At 45.4% G+C, this 17,941-nt stretch overlaps 1 protein-coding gene across 2 annotated transcripts in view; it reads right to left on the bottom strand.

The window, feature by feature from the left end:
* Positions 1 to 17,941, bottom strand: part of LOC124134416 (exocyst complex component 1-like) — a 44,710-nt gene that overhangs the window by 14,562 nt on the left and 12,207 nt on the right. Inside the window, exons 10-16 of one of the 2 annotated variants that reach the window (XM_048381047.1) lie at positions 17,307 to 17,416; positions 16,074 to 16,223; positions 13,895 to 14,000; positions 11,340 to 11,482; positions 5,826 to 5,936; positions 4,550 to 4,629; positions 203 to 262 (exon numbers count right to left, since the gene is read on the bottom strand). In XM_048381047.1, the coding sequence (XP_048237004.1) occupies positions 203 to 262; positions 4,550 to 4,629; positions 5,826 to 5,936; positions 11,340 to 11,482; positions 13,895 to 14,000; positions 16,074 to 16,223; positions 17,307 to 17,416 (760 nt within the window). The remainder of the gene's footprint in view (positions 1 to 202; positions 263 to 4,549; positions 4,630 to 5,825; positions 5,937 to 11,339; positions 11,483 to 13,894; positions 14,001 to 16,073; positions 16,224 to 17,306; positions 17,417 to 17,941) is intronic. The other variant, XM_048381048.1, reaches the window with a different exon arrangement.

Genomic DNA, 17,941 nt, shown 5'->3' with positions numbered 1-17,941 from the left:
CAAATACACAAAGAAGCTAAAAACATAGGAATGCTGGCAAAACCTCATGACTGTGCATAATTTCTTACAGAATACACTCGCAACATGTGCTGCAGAAAATCAGGGTAGGAGGCTCGGGTTGCGTGTTCTAATCCACCAAAAAAGCAAATGGAGGACATACTGTAACCATGGTAACCAGATGGGCTGACAACACAGTACTTACAATTGTGACGTGGATCGTTTCTGCAGCAACCCCTCCCCTAGATTCTCCATAAAGTAATCCCTAAAAAGAATCACCAAGTTCCCTTATTACAGACCACGATCTTGACCTTGGATGACCTGTCACACCGTCTGACCAACAGGCAGCTCCAGCATGTGTAAATGTGTAACAATGTTAAATGATGTTAATGATATGAACAATCAAGGATTATATACAGCAGTGACACCATATGACTGACAGTGATGAGCAGTAGACAGGGAAATATGACCTCACTGTTAATACCACAACAGACAGTTGTCAAGTTGGGCCTTACATGTTTTTGCTTACAGATCTGCCAACCTCAAAAATAGCAAATTCAGGTGGAAAAATAAATCAGAGTGAGAAGCTTTTTTTCAACCCACAACAGTAGAAAATGACAATGAAATGCCACTGTCTGATTTTAGGTGTAAAATATTTATAAGCACCCAAACCAGGCCAAGATTATTATATTTTCTTAATCACCTACTGATCCAAATCATCTTTTCAACGTAAAAAAAAGTATCCTTTAATTTTTTTTTAAATTTTCGACCTACTAACCAAATTTTCACTTACAAAATCTGTAACCCTCCAAAATTCATCTGGCTTTGTTTAAGAAGATTACTCCTAGTACTGCTACAGAAAATAATGCTGCTTATTTTCTGAAGTTATATGCTGTTGTCCTTTCATGCTCGTGAAACTTTCTCCATATGGTGTCACTGCTCTGGACTCATGTCAATCTTCTCATGTGGGCTAAATAATGCATGTGGAATATGCCTCATCCCAACAGTCTGACCTCAAGAAGTTGATTGACATGAGTCCTCACGTTAATAACTGTTAACTGACAAACATATTTCAAGATTAGTTTGAAAATGATGCAGTTTCCAAACTAGTCTTCTGTTATCATGATTATAAACATGAAATGAATATTGAGCTGAATTGTTCATGATGTTAAAGGAAGCAGAGACACAGTACATCACAAGGTGAAAGTGATCGATCAGATCATGAAAGTGTTTCACATCATGAGTAACATTAATGTTACCATGAGTAGGCTGTGGCCGTGATCTGATTGGAGGACAGGAACGGGGGCTTGCATGCATACGCCTAAAAAGCAGGATTATACCATGCATCACATCAGGCATTATATCATGCATCACACCATGCATTATATCATGCATCACACCATGCATTTTATCATGCATCACACCATGCATTTTATCATGCATCACACCATGCATTATATCATGCATCACACCATGCATCACACCATGCATTATATCATGCATCACACCATGCATTATATCATGCATCACACCATGCATCACACCATGCATTATATCATGCATCACACCATGCATTATATCATGCATCACACCATGCATCACATCAGGCATTATATCATGCATCACACCATGCATTATGTCATGCATCACACCATGCATCACACCATGCATTATATCATTCATCACACCATGCATTATATCATGCATCACACCATGCATTATATCATGCATCACACCATGCATCACACCATGCATTATATCATGCATCACACCATGCATTATATCATGCATCACACCATGCATCACACCATGCATAATATCATGCATCACACCATGAATTATATCATGCATCACACCATGCATCACATCAGGCATTATATCATGCATCACACCATGCATTATGTCATGCATCACACCATGCATCACACCATGCATTATATCATTCATCACACCATGCATCACACCATGCATTATATCATGCATCACACCATGCATTATATCATGCATCACACCATGCATTATCAATGCACATATCTGACATCAAACTTAAACGTTTCATGATCATGTAGTTGTCTGTATTCCATGCACTGATCTTCACGCTCTTGTCACATGCATAAGCTTCATATATTTTCCATTATACATTTTCAGAAGTTAGTTTAGGAAAGAGTGTTGGCTTGATAATCATGCCGTCCTTGAAGTCACCAAAACAACATGCTGTGTCACAATACCCTTGAAAACTACCAGCTAATCAATCAAATAAACAAATATTATTTTCTTCACAACTAGTTACAGATGTGAAATATTCATGGGCTGCAAGTGAACTTATTGGGACCTCTGTGTTAACAGTTTTCTTGTCCCAAAATGTTTTGACAGGTCAGATTTCCAGATAAGCCATGACATTTTAAAAATAATTATTTTTAAGTTTCCGAGAGTATATATGTGTAACTATGCGACTCTAGTGGTGAGGATTACTGACGTGCATTATACATGTCGACACAGTTATGGGTACAGTGAACCACCTCAGGGCACAACAACTTGATAACAGGTACATTGAGATCCTTTTATGCATTTTACATCCTTCATTGCATGATGCTTCATTGTCATGGTTACCATTTTATAATAAATCTGTATAATCTTCTAACATAGAATTCTGCATATGAGGTGTTATGCAGATCTAATGCCGTAATGAATATGTTATTTTCTAAAACAATTCACTGTTCAAAATAGTTTCACCTTTCACCATGTTTACCATGAGCTCATGCTGCAACCAAATCCTTGAAGAACCAGATCAGTTTGTTGTGACCCGAGACAAAATTTATTTCCTTGGAAGCAACTTCCCTTAGTAAACACACCATACACACCGTCAATTGAATCAAAATTAGAAAACGCTGTTCTATCCTTTTTCCATCCAAACCTCACTGCATACAACTAACTACCCCACTCCTCAACCTCATGACATGCCAAACATTGCCCCACCCCACACAGCACCACCATGCCATGTGCCCCCACCCCACATAGCACCATCAAGCCATGTGCCCCCACCCCAAACAGCACCATCAAGCCATGTGCCCCCACCCCACACAGCACCATCAAGCCATGTGCCCCCACCCCACACAGAACCATCAAGCCACGTGCCCCAATCCCACACAGAACCATCAAGACATGTGCCCCCACCCCACACAGCACCATCAAGCCATGTGCCACCTCCTTACACAGAACCATCAAGCCATTTGCCCCCACACAACACAATCAAGCCATGTGCCCCCACCCCACACAACACAATCAAGCCATGTGCCCCCACCCCACACAGAACCATCAAGCCACGTGCCCCAATCCCACACAGAACCATCAAGACATGTGCCCCCACCCCACACAGCACCATCAAGCCATGTGCCCCCACACAGAACCATCAAGCCATGTGCCCCCACCCGACACAGCACCATCAAGCCATGTGCCCCCACCCCACACAGCACCATCAAGCCATGTGCTCCCACCCCACACAGCACCATCAAGCCATGTGCCCCCACCCTACACAGAACCATCAAGCCATGTGCCCCTACCCTACACAGCACCATCAAGCCATGTGCCCCCACCCCACACAGGACCATCAAGCCATGTGGCCCCACCCCACACAGAACCATCAAGCCATGTGCCCCCACCCCACACAGCACGATCAAGCCATGTGCCCCCACCCCACACAGCACCATCAAGCCATGTGCCCCCACCCGACACAGCACCATCAAGCCATGTGCCCCCACCCCACACAGCACCATCAAGCCATGTGCCCCCACCCCACACAGCACCATCAAGCCATGTGCCCCCACCTGACACAGCACCATCAAGCCATGTGCCCCCACCCCACACAGCACCATCAAGCCATGTGCCCCCACCCCACACAGCACCATCAAGCCATGTGCCCCCACCCCACACAGAACCATCAAGCCATGTGCCCCCACCCCACACAGCACCATCAAGCCATGTGCCCCCACCCCACACAGCACCATCAAGCCATGTGGCCCCACCCCACACAGCACCATCAAGCCATGTGCCCCCACACAACACAATCAAGCCATGTGCCCCCTACCCACACAGCACCATCAAGCCATGTGCCCCCACCCCACACAGCACCATCAAGCCATGTGCCCCCACCCCACATAGCACCATCAAGCCATGTGCCCCCACCCCACACAGCACCATCAAGCCATGTGCCCCCACCCGACACAGCACCATCAAGCCATGTGCCCCCACCCCACACAGCACCATCAAGCCATGTGCCCCCACCCCACACAGCACCATCAAGCCATGTGCCCCCACCCCACATAGCACCATCAAGCCATGTGCCCCCACCCCACACAGAACCATCAAGCCAAGTGCCCCTACCCCACACAGCACCACCACGCCATATCACTGGTTGCCCCACTCCACACTTAGCCAACCACGCCAGCAGGGACATTCCTGGGACCCCCATGCTGTACACATGCAGGCATCCGTCGGTCTGAAGAAACAAGAACAGTGTCAGTTTTGAAAGCAGCAGCCATTTTTTCCTACTTACTCTGCTACATTTGACGGGTTCCTTAGAGTCCACACCTCACTGTCGTCCTCAGCACTGACATTGTGCTGCCCGGGGGACCCCTAGAACACATCAAGCAGGTATACCACATGGAGTCAAAGGTGTGCCACACAGAATCACAGGTGTGTTACATAGAATCACAGGTGCGTTACACAGAATCACAGGTGTGTTACATAGAATCACAGGTGTGTTACATAGAATCACAGGTGTGATACATAGAATCATAGGTGTGTTACAAGGCTTTTATGCCAAACAGAAATGTGCATCCAGTACACACAAATGTTTAGAATGGGCGCATAAAATATATATATTGCATCCCATGGGATGCACAATACTATTCATCATACTAAATTCTTGACATGAAATATAAAGTTCCTTTAATAAAAGTAATTATGAAATTTTACAGTTGACTACACTATACTATTTCATTACTTGCAGGGCCACTTATTCCCTATAAGGGCCCTTGAAATTAGTAACTTGGTGTTCCCTGGACCTGCAGTTTTGAAGGTCAAGGTAAGACCCTGGTTACATCGAATCACAGGTGTGTCACATAGAATCACAGGTGTGTTACATTGAATCACAGGTGTGTTACATGGGATCACAGATGTGTTAAATCACACACACACACCACAGCACCCCTGTTAACAACAAATCCCCTCCAACAGTCCTGATCATGTACATCTAATGGTATCAAGTTTTGTTTGTTTTTTGTTTAACGCCACACACAATTTTACAGCTATATGACGGCGGTCTGTAAATAATCGAGACTGGACCAGACAATCCAGTGACTGACATCATTAGCATCAATCCACGTAATTGGGATATGATGACATGCATCTACCAAGTCAGCGAGCCTGACCACCGATCCCGTTAGTCGCCTCTTACGACAAGCATAGTCGCCTTTTATGGCAAGCATAGGTTGCTGAAAACCTATTCAAACCCGGATCTTCACGGGTAGCAAACATCTAATGCATATAATGCCACTAGACAAGATCTGGCTAGAATGCTAAAAGTTTGGCAATGACTGATGAAATTTTTTTTGTGTGGAACATTGTAGAGATTCCTATGGGTAGCTAAGACCTATTCTACCCCGGATCTTCAAGGGTAGCAAACATCTAATGCACATAATGCCACTAGACAAGATCTGGCAATGATTGATGAAATTCTTTTAGTGTCGAATATTGTAGAGCTTCCTATGGGTTGCTAAGACCTATTCCACCCTGGTTCTTCAGGGTCTGGTATCAAGTAATGTAATCACCTTTGCATCTGACACTGATGGCGTCTTCTCGATGAGCTGGAAGAACTTGTAGCAGAAGTCCTGCTCCGCTACACACACCCGCTCCAGTTCACTCAGCACCTTCTCCAGCGTCTGCAGGAACAACGCCAGGCAGTGAGCAGAGCCTCAGATAAGCTGCGTATTTGTATAAAATACCCCCAAAAATATTCAAAACCCAATTACTTTCAAGTGACTTGCGTACAGAACACATGCAGTAAATGAAAAACTCAAATGTATAAAAACAGCATGTGTAAATACCCAATGAAGCTTTTTCAGCATGCGTACAAAGGAGCTAATTTCCAAAACACAATTACGAGCTAATTTACTTTCCGAGTCAAACCTATATATTAAGAACAGTTATACATCTAAAACATTATTTAATTTTATTGAAATTTTAAAATGTTCACTAATTTTGGGAAAAAGCCAATAGAGTGATTAAAATGGATGAGTGAAAAAATATAGGTTACCAAATGAAAAATGTAATAACCCAGTTAAAAGAAAACCCTAGAGTAAAAACTCAATTGCTCAAAAAGTTATCTGGAGCTCTGAGTAGGAGACATTATCTTACATTATACAGTGATCCCTCACTACAACGCTACTATTCCCTGTCCCTGTCAACTGAAGTTCATTTCAAGGCGTCAATAGGGGTAATCTGACCGTGGTTACTGTAAATAACAGTGTGTTGTGCAATCTGCCGATCACTTCACACATGATTTCGCCAAAATTAATGTAAACAATATTGAATGATTCTTTTAATAAAATTCATTAAATATGTTACAAACATAAGACCAGATATACAATGAAAATGTGTAAAAATAGAATTCAATCACTTCATAGGACTTTGTTGATTGGTATTTCCGGTGCTGCTTGCTCGCAGTGATCAGCTGGTAATGTTTTTGCCAAGGGAAAAAACATTGTGTAAGTGCAAAACTTGAGTTTATTAAAAATGTTCATAAATTTTGAGATATGCATTACCGCGTGCTATATTGATGAAGTGTGAGAGCCAAGAGTATGCCTTACACATCAGCGCCCAGGCATTGGTTGCAGCTGTAGTTTCACACAGTACTAGTCCCACTCCGTATTCTACACAGTACTAGTCCCACTCCGTATTCTACACAGTACCAGTCCCACTCCGTATTCTACACAGTACTAGTCCCACTCCGTATTCTACACAGTACCAGTCCCACTCCGTATTCTACACAGTACTAGTCCCACTCCGTATTCTACACAGTACTAGTCCCACTCCGTATTCTACACAGTACCAGTCCCACTCCGTATTCTACACAGTACCAGTCCCACTCCGTATTCTACACAGTACCAGTCCCACTCCGTATTCTACACAGTACCAGTCCCACTCCGTATTCTACACAGTACTAGTCCCACTCCGTATTCTACACAGTACTAGTCCCACTCCGTATTCTACACAGTACTAGTCCCACTCCGTATTCTACACAGTACCAGTCCCACTCCGTATTCTACACAGTACCAGTCCCACTCCGTATTCTACACAGTACCAGTCCCACTCCGTATTCTACACAGTACTAGTCCCACTCCGTATTCTACACAGTACCAGTCCCACTCCGTATTCTACACAGTACCAGTCCCACTCCGTATTCTACACAGTACCAGTCCCACTCCGTATTCTACACAGTACTAGTCCCACTCCGTATTCTACACAGTACTTGTCCAACTCCGTATTCTACACAGTACTAGTCCCACTCCGTATTCTACACAGTACTAGTCCCACTCCGTATTCTACACAGTACTTGTCCAACTCCGTATTCTACACAGTACTAGTCCCACTCCGTATTCTACACAGTACTAGTCCCACTCCGTATTCTACACAGTACCAGTCCCACTCCGTATTCTACACAGTACTTGTCCAACTCCGTATTCTACACAGTACTAGTCCCACTCCGTATTCTACACAGTACTAGTCCCACTCCGTATTCTACACAGTACTTGTCCAACTCCGTATTCTACACAGTACTAGTCCCACCCTGTATTCTACACAGTACTAGTCCCACCCTGTATTCTACACAGTACCAGTCCCACTCCGTATTCTACACAGTACTTGTCCCACTCCGTATTCTACACAGTACTAGTCCCACTCCGTATTCTACACAGTACCAGTCCCACTCCGTATTCTACACAGTACTTGTCCCACTCCGTATTCTACACAGTACTAGTCCCACTCCGTATTCTACACAGTACTAGTCCCACCCTGTATTCTACACAGTACTAGTCCCACCCTGTATTCTACACAGTACTAGTCCCACCCTGTATTCTACACAGTACCAGTCCAACTCCGTATTCTACACAGTACCAGTCCCACTCCGTATTCTACACAGTACTTGTCCCACTCCGTATTCTACACAGTACTTGTCCCACTCCGTATTCTACACAGTACTAGTCCCACTCCGTATTCTACACAGTACTTGTCCCACTCCGTATTCTACACAGTACCAGTCCCACTCCGTATTCTACACAGTACCAGTCCCACTCCGTATTCTACACAGTACTAGTCCCACTCCGTATTCTACACAGTACTAGTCCCACTCCGTATTCTACACAGTACCAGTCCCACTCCGTATTCTACACAGTACTAGTCCCACTCCGTATTCTACACAGTACTAGTCCCACTCCGTATTCTACACAGTACTTGTCCCACTCCGTATTCTACACAGTACTTGTCCCACTCCGTATTCTACACAGTACTTGTCCCACTCCGTATTCTACACAGTACTAGTCCCACTCCGTATTCTACACAGTACTAGTCCCACCCTGTATTCTACACAGTACCAGTCCCACTCCGTATTCTACACAGTACTTGTCCCACTCCGTATTCTACACAGTACTAGTCCCACTCCGTATTCTACACAGTACTTGTCCCACTCCGTATTCTACACAGTACTAGTCCCACTCCGTATTCTACACAGTACTAGTCCCACCCTGTATTCTACACAGTACTAGTCCCACCCTGTATTCTACACAGTACTTGTCCCACTCCGTATTCTACACAGTACTAGTCCCACTCCGTATTCTACACAGTACCAGTCCCACTCCGTATTCTACACAGTACTAGTCCCACTCCGTATTCTACACAGTACTAGTCCCACTCCGTATTCTACACAGTACTTGTCCAACTCCGTATTCTACACAGTACCAGTCCCACTCCGTATTCTACACAGTACTTGTCCCACTCCGTATTCTACACAGTACTTGTCCCACTCCGTATTCTACACAGTACTAGTCCCACTCCGTATTCTACACAGTACTTGTCCCACTCCGTATTCTACACAGTACTTGTCCCACTCCGTATTCTACACAGTACTTGTCCCACTCCGTATTCTACACAGTACCAGTCCCACTCCGTATTCTACACAGTACTAGTCCCACCCTGTATTCTACACAGTACTAGTCCCACTCCGTATTCTACACAGTACTTGTCCCACTCCGTATTCTACACAGTACTAGTCCCACTCCGTATTCTACACAGTACCAGTCCCACTCCGTATTCTACACAGTACCAGTCCCACTCCGTATTCTACACAGTACCAGTCCCACTCCGTATTCTACACAGTACCAGTCCCACTCCGTATTCTACACAGTACTAGTCCCACTCCGTATTCTACACAGTACTAGTCCCACTCCGTATTCTACACAGTACCAGTCCCACTCCGTATTCTACACAGTACTAGTCCCACTCCGTATTCTACACAGTACTAGTCCCACTCCGTATTCTACACAGTACTAGTCCCACTCCGTATTCTACACAGTACTAGTCCCACTCCGTATTCTACACAGTACTAGTCCCACCCTGTATTCTACACAGTACTAGTCCCACCCTGTATTCTACACAGTACTTGTCCCACTCCGTATTCTACACAGTACTAGTCCCACTCCGTATTCTACACAGTACTAGTCCCACTCCGTATTCTACACAGTACTAGTCCCACTCCGTATTCTACACAGTACTAGTCCCACCCTGTATTCTACACAGTACTAGTCCCACCCTGTATTCTACACAGTACTAGTCCCACTCCGTATTCTACACAGTACCAGTCCCACTCCGTATTCTACACAGTACTAGTCCCACTCCGTATTCTACACAGTACTTGTCCCACTCCGTATTCTACACAGTACTAGTCCCACCCTGTATTCTACACAGTACCAGTCCCACTCCGTATTCTACACAGTACCAGTCCCACTCCGTATTCTACACAGTACTTGTCCCACTCCGTATTCTACACAGTACTAGTCCCACCCTGTATTCTACACAGTACTTGTCCCACTCCGTATTCTACACAGTACTAGTCCCACTCCGTATTCTACACAGTACTAGTCCCACTCCGTATTCTACACAGTACTAGTCCCACTCCGTATTCTACACAGTACTAGTCCCACCCTGTATTCTACACAGTACTAGTCCCACCCTGTATTCTACACAGTACTAGTCCCACTCCGTATTCTACACAGTACCAGTCCCACTCCGTATTCTACACAGTACTAGTCCCACTCCGTATTCTACACAGTACTTGTCCCACTCCGTATTCTACACAGTACTAGTCCCACCCTGTATTCTACACAGTACCAGTCCCACTCCGTATTCTACACAGTACCAGTCCCACTCCGTATTCTACACAGTACTTGTCCCACTCCGTATTCTACACAGTACTTGTCCAACTCCGTATTCTACACAGTACTAGTCCCACCCTGTATTCTACACAGTACTAGTCCCACCCTGTATTCTACACAGTACCAGTCCCACTCCGTATTCTACACAGTACCAGTCCCACTCCGTATTCTACACAGTACCAGTCCCACTCCGTATTCTACACAGTACTTGTCCCACTCCGTATTCTACACAGTACTTGTCCCACTCCGTATTCTACACAGTACTTGTCCCACTCCGTATTCTACACAGTACCAGTCCCACTCCGTATTCTACACAGTACTAGTCCCACTCCGTATTCTACACAGTACTAGTCCCACTCCGTATTCTACACAGTACTTGTCCCACCCTGTATTCTACACAGTACCAGTCCCACTCCGTATTCTACACAGTACCAGTCCCACTCCGTATTCTACACAGTACTAGTCCCACTCCGTATTCTACACAGTACTAGTCCCACTCCGTATTCTACACAGTACTTGTCCCACTCCGTATTCTACACAGTACTTGTCCCACTCCGTATTCTACACAGTACCAGTCCCACTCCGTATTCTACACAGTACTAGTCCCACTCCGTATTCTACACAGTACTAGTCCCACTCCGTATTCTACACAGTACTTGTCCCACCCTGTATTCTACACAGTACCAGTCCCACTCCGTATTCTACACAGTACCAGTCCCACTCCGTATTCTACACAGTACTAGTCCCACTCCGTATTCTACACAGTACTAGTCCCACTCCGTATTCTACACAGTACCAGTCCCACTCCGTATTCTACACAGTACTTGTCCCACCCTGTATTCTACACAAGCGTCTCACCTGTTCAAAGGGTCCACGTTGAGCCAGGTCCTGGTCCGAGCCCAGCGATGCTCTGTCCACGCTCTGCATGGAGGAGGATCTCCCCCGGAGCTCGGAGATCTTCCCCAGACTGGTGGAGGACCCAGACAGCTTGGTCAGTGTGGCTGTAGGGTGGAGAGAGCCTCACAGTTAGTGCTCAACACACAACAGCAGGAGTAGGACAAGGTCCTCGACAAATGCTTCTTGTCTACCATCTTTCCACTGATCAGTTTCCGTAGAATTCGATCACCAGAACCATGCATTAACTGGAGTCTGAGCAAGCTAGCTTCAACACAGTATTAACAGAAAAGTATTTCCGTTACCATGGTTACAACACTGTATGCCATTGTAATCATGTTAACAAAGGTTGAAGTTTGCTTGCTTGTTGTTTAACGCAGCACTGAGCAATATTCCCAGAACATGATGGCGGCCTGTAATTAATCAAATCTGGATCAGACAAACCCGTGATTGATATCATGAGCAAGGTCCCTCATCGTCGATGTATGTCGACCCACAAACAACCAAGTCTTTCAGCCTCTTGATCCGTCTTAGCGTCACAACTAAGGGAGGCAACTCTGCATATAGAATTCATTGCTATTTATGTTTGCGGCATCTTATAGCCTGTTATCCACCAATCCAGGAAGAGATGGATTAACAACTGAAGACCCAGTGTAGGTGACTAAGACAGACATAGCAGGAACCTCGTCTCAACCAGAATGACACAGGTCTCGTGCATAATGCAGTGGTTATTTTTCACTTATCACACCAGCTGTAATGACCACCTCAGCCGCCAAACTGTCCAAGATTTAAAACAAGTCTGTATTATTATATGGCAGTAGAGATTGTTGGAGGTTAATGTGTAGTGATTGTCGGCTGCAGCAAATGATTAAAGCTGATTAAAATTAAAGTTACCATCAGTTGTTGACAACCCACCCCAAGTTGTGGGATGAGACAGTTTCTAAAAGGCCGGCGGTACCTCATAGAAGCTACACAGGGGTGGTTCGAGGTCTTTTACACCTTATCTCCTTGCCAAGTGTGAATGTGATACACCAAATTCGTGGCAGCTTCCAACACTATTCGGGGCGGTCGAGAAGCCTAGTGGTTAAAGCGTTTGCTTGTCACGCCGAAGACCCGGGTTCGATTCCCGACATGGGTACAATGTGTGATGCCCATTTCTGGTGTCCACCGCCGTGATATTGCTGGAATATTGCTAAAAGCAGCGTAAAACCATACTCACTCACTCACTCCAACTCTATTCCAGATTCTAGAACAGTGAAAGGCTGTTGCAAAACATTTGTCAGTGACAAAAATGTGGACATCAGTGCACTATTATTTATCATAGGGCTTGGTACTCATTGTTGCAGCATGTACTTGACCCATTTTATTGTTTTCTTTATTGTATACCTAAAATTGTGTGTTTCAATATAACGTGTTGGTTATTCATTGATCTTGTTTCATCACCACTGATTTCACATTTCTGGGTTAACATTTGCATTTCAATTCATAAATTACCTTGTGATAGTACGTAACATCTTCAGTGCTGTATTTTTCATGTGATGGCCTTTTTTTTGTGCAAATTTAAGGCATTTAGAAGTGATACACATAAGGAAGAGAATTTATAGATGTCAACTTCTTTTTTAGGAGGGACACAACATTTCGGAGTGTTTACTTACACCTTCATTCACCTGATGAAGAAGTAGGTATATACTCTGAGGTGAGGTGAGATGAAATTGGGTTTAACGTCGCGTCCAAGACTATTGCACTTATATAGCCACGTGCATGCACGTGTGTGTGTGGCTGCTTGTACTAGACCGGACTGATGCCGATTTATAGTGCTAGCTCATTAGATACCATGCCGCAGTTTCACATGAATACCCCACTCAGACACAGTATATTGACTCCGAGCTGACCAGTCCTTGTTTAGCCCCTTAATGCCGAGCGCCAGACAGGGTAACAACAAGTACCATCTTTTAACGTCTTTTGGTATGACGTGGCTGGGGATCGAACCCCGGACCTTCCGCTCTCCAGGCGGACGCTCTACTTCTAGACCACGGAGGCGGGCGTATATACTCCGAAACATTGACATCCATAAATTCTCTTCCTCAGCACAATCTTCTTCATAAAATACCCCAGCACTTGCATGTAGTTGACACCACTGATCCTACCTGGCATTGTAGCTGTGCACCCGCTATGGTGTGCAACTGTAGTGGCCATAAAATTTCCAAGTCCCGTGATGGGATTCGAACCACAGACCTTCTCATCCAAGCTTGGACACCTTATCCACATGACCAAAGAGGTTAACCCCATCAGCAAGCTGGCAAGGTAAGGGTGTCAACTGTGGGATGACTCCACACACTGCTACACAACATTTAATAATAGTGAGTGAGTGAGTATGGTTTTACGCCGCTTTTAGCAATATTCCAGCAATATCACGGCGGGTGACACCAGAAATGGGCTTCACACATTGTACCCATGGTACCGGGTCTTCGGCGTGACAAGCGAACGCTTTAACCCATTTAATAATAGTGACATCTTACCGTATTTACTTCCCTTTTCAGATTTTCCCATAAGTCTCTGCTTGGCATTCTCCAGGAAGTCTTGTAATTCCCGTGTGTACATCTTGTTCATGCTGACTGTGTACACCTAGTCAACACAGGATAAAGTAGATATCATCAAGTACCCAATTTTCGAATGACACCTATTTTCAAAAAGCCGTATTTGACAGTGATTTGTCGTGTTATAATGATCATAGCTTCACCCTCTCACTCCCCACACCTGGATCATAGCTTCACCCTCTCACTCCCCACACCTGGATCATAGCTTCACCTTCTCACTCCCCACACCTGGATCATAACTTCACCCTCTCTCTACACACACCTGGATCACAGCTTCAACCTCTCACTCCCCACACCTGGATCATAGCTTCACCCTCTCACTCCCCACACCTGGATCATAGCTTCACCCTTTCACTCCCCACACCTGGATCATAGCTTTACCCTCTCACTCCCCACACCTGGATCATAGCTTCACCCTCTCACTCCCCACACCTGGATCATAGCTTCACCCTCTCACTCCCCACACCTGGAACACAGCTTCACCATTTCACTCCCCACACCTGGATCATAGCTTCACCCTCTCACTCCCCACACCTGGATCATAGCTTCACCCTCTCACTCCCCACACCTGGATCATAGCTTCACCCTCTCACTCCCCACACCTGGATCATAGCTTCACCCTCTCACTCCCCACACCTGGATCATAGCTTCACCTTCTCACTCACCTTGCCTGCATCATAGTTTCACCCTCTCACTCCCCACACCTGGATCATAACTTCACCCTCTCACTCCCCACACCTGGATCATAGCTTCACCCTCTCTCTCCACACACCTGGATCATAACTTCACCCTCTCACTCCCCACACCTGGATCATAGCTTCACCTTCTCACTCCCCACACCTGGATCATAGCTTCACCTTCTCACTCACCTTGCCTGCATCATAGTTTCACCCTCTCACTCCCCACACCTGGATCATAGCTTCACCCTCTCACTCCCCACACCTGGATCATAGCTTCACCCTCTCTCTCCACACACCTGGATCATAACTTCACCCTCTCACTCCCCACACCTGGATCATAGCTTCACCCTCTCACTCCCCACACCTGGATCATAGCTTTACCCTCTCACTGCCCACACCTGGATCATAGCTTCACCCTCTCACTCCCCACACCTGGATCATAGCTTCAGCCTCTCTCCCCACACCTGGATCATAGCTTCACCCTCTCACTCCCACACCTGGATCATAGCTTTACCCTCTCTCCCCACACCTGGATCATAGCTTTACCCTCTCTCTCCACACCTGGATCATAGCTTCACCCTCTCACTCCCACACCTGGATCATAGCTTTACCCTCTCTCTCCACACCTGGATCATAGCTTCACCCTCTCTCTCCCCACACCTGGATCATAGCTTCACCCTCTCTCTCCCTACACCTGGATCATAGCTTTACCCTCTCTCTCCACACCTGGATCATAGCTTTACCCTCTCTCTCCCCACACCTGGATCATAGCTTCACCCTCTCTCTCCCCACACCTGGATCATAGCTTCACCCTCTCTCTCCACACCTGGATCATAGCTTCACCCTCTCACTCCCCACACCTGGATCACAGCTTCACCCTCTCACTCCCCACACCTGGATCATAGCTTTACCCTCTCTCTCCACACACCTGGATCATAGCTTCACCCTCTCACTCCCCACACCTGGATCATAGCTTCACCCTCTCACTCCCCACACCTGGATCATAGCTTCACCCTCTCTCTCCACACCTGGATCATAGCTTCACCCTCTCACTCCCCACACCTGGATCACAGCTTCACCCTCTCACTCCCCACACCTGGATCACAGCTTCACCCTCTCACTCCCCACACCTGGATCATAGCTTTACCCTCTCTCTCCACACACCTGGATCATAGCTTCACCATTTCACTCCCCACACCTGGATCATAGCTTCACCCTCTCACTCCCCACACCTGGATCATAGCTTCACCCTCTCACTCCCCACACCTGGATCATAGCTTCACCCTCTCACTCCCCAAACCTGGATCATAGCTTCACCCTCTCACTCCCCACACCTGGATCATAGCTTCACCCTCTCACTCCCCACACCTGGATCATAGCTTCACCCTCTCACTCCCCACACCTGGATCAGGTGGACATACCTTGGTCAGTTCCTCAAACACAAGGAGGTCAGTGTTCTTCAGCCACAGCATCAGGTCTGCATAGACAACCAACTCCCTCTGCATCGTGTCATGGATTGGCATCTTCAGCTCCCCCGAGAAACGACTCAGTGTTTCTCCCAACTCGTTACCCTGTGGTCCGACAGACAATGCAGAGCATCATAATTAATAGCTTTTTGAAAAATCATAGTGACAATCAGTAAATATAATACACCTCTCATTGAGATATTTCCACAATGACTCATAATAGCCAGACAAAATGTATAAAGATCTATTTTCACAGTTCCAGAAAGTACAAGGTTGTTTGTACGTTTGTTGTTTAACGCCGCACTCAGCAATATTTCAGCTATATGATGGTGGTCTGTAAATAATCAAGTCTGAACCAGACTATCCAATGAGCATCGAGCAGTTGGGATACAAGACATTCATCAACCAAGTCAGTGAGTCTGATCATCCGCTCCCGTTAGTCGACTCTTACCACAAGCTGAAGACCTTTTCTAACCCAGATCTTCAAGGGTCAGAAAGTACAAATTGAAACGTTAACCCTATATCTGTGCCTTACATGAACATAATGTAACAAAATAGATATTGGCACTAGCCCTGACCAGTATTGTGACTGTTAAAGGTATCGTTAGTGCTGGCAGAATTTCAAACATTTTGGTGGGGTATTGCAATATATTATCAGTAAGCAGACTTGTTGCCTTTTCCATCCCCCGACATTATATGCCTTTTCCCAGTAAAGAATGAACAAATGAAAATCTCAAAAAAAAACATTTAAAAATCTAAAGAGTTAAGCAGAAATATAACGGATGCCTTGCAATGGAAATCTATCATGTAGGACAGTACTTTGCACATGATAACAGTACCCTCAGTGTTTGAAATAATTTATACAAAACAAAAAGACAGTCGAGACCCATAAGTGTTGCCTGCCCATCTTCAGAGCTTCCTGCCCGCACACAGACATTATATATTGAAAGATCGTGAAAAATAAGAGACAAATTGTATCTTGATTCAGTTGAAGTTATGCAAACAAAATTTCTTGAAAATCTAATATAGTTATGATAAAAGTGAATACATAAGTAGTGTTACAATTATCTGCCTGACAGGTGGACAGGTGGAGGAAAGTTTCCGACAGCCCAACAGAAAAGTTACCAGCCATGGGCAGTGGGGCAGCCAGATATTTGGGACACCGACTACACGACAACACGGGCTGACCTGGTGTATGAAGAGATTGTTGAGGTGGTGGGCCACCCGCTTGGAGAAACTGACGGACAGCTTGCTGAACCTCTTCTGTTGTTCCTCCACTGCCGCCATCCTCCTCACCGCTGACAGACGAACAAAACAAGGCATTACAACTCGGAGCTTGGAGGATCAACTTGGTCACAAATGTAACCTGATTTGTCTGGCAGCATTATCATGATTATGATAAAAACCAGTAACGAGCAAGCACTGAGCACACACATTTCACAAATTTAAACAGTGTTTGAGTGTAGTGTAGCATTTGTTTTTGTCTATATTGAACATTTGTTATAAAAGATGACCAGTACCTGATGCTTAATGTAACAGATCCAAGTACCTGATGCTTAATGTAACAGATCCAATTACCTGATGCTTAATGTAACAGATCCAAGTACCTGATGCTTAATGTAACGGATCCAAGTACCTGATGCTTAATGTAACAGATCCAAGTACCTGATGCTTAATGTAACAGATCCAAGTACCTACTGCTTAATGTAACAGATCCAAGTACCTGATGCTTAATGTAACACATCCAAGTACCTACTGCTTAATGTAACAGATCCAAGTACCTACTGCTTAATGTAACAGATCCAAGTACCTGATGCTTAATG

The sequence above is a fragment of the Haliotis rufescens genome, unplaced genomic scaffold (assembly GCF_023055435.1).
Source record: "Haliotis rufescens isolate VD_foot unplaced genomic scaffold, xgHalRufe1.0.p SCAF_35, whole genome shotgun sequence".
NCBI classification, from domain to species: Eukaryota; Metazoa; Mollusca; class Gastropoda; order Lepetellida; family Haliotidae; genus Haliotis; species Haliotis rufescens.
Note: the sequence above shows the minus strand (reverse complement) of the source record. Positions and strands in the feature narration are given on the sequence as shown.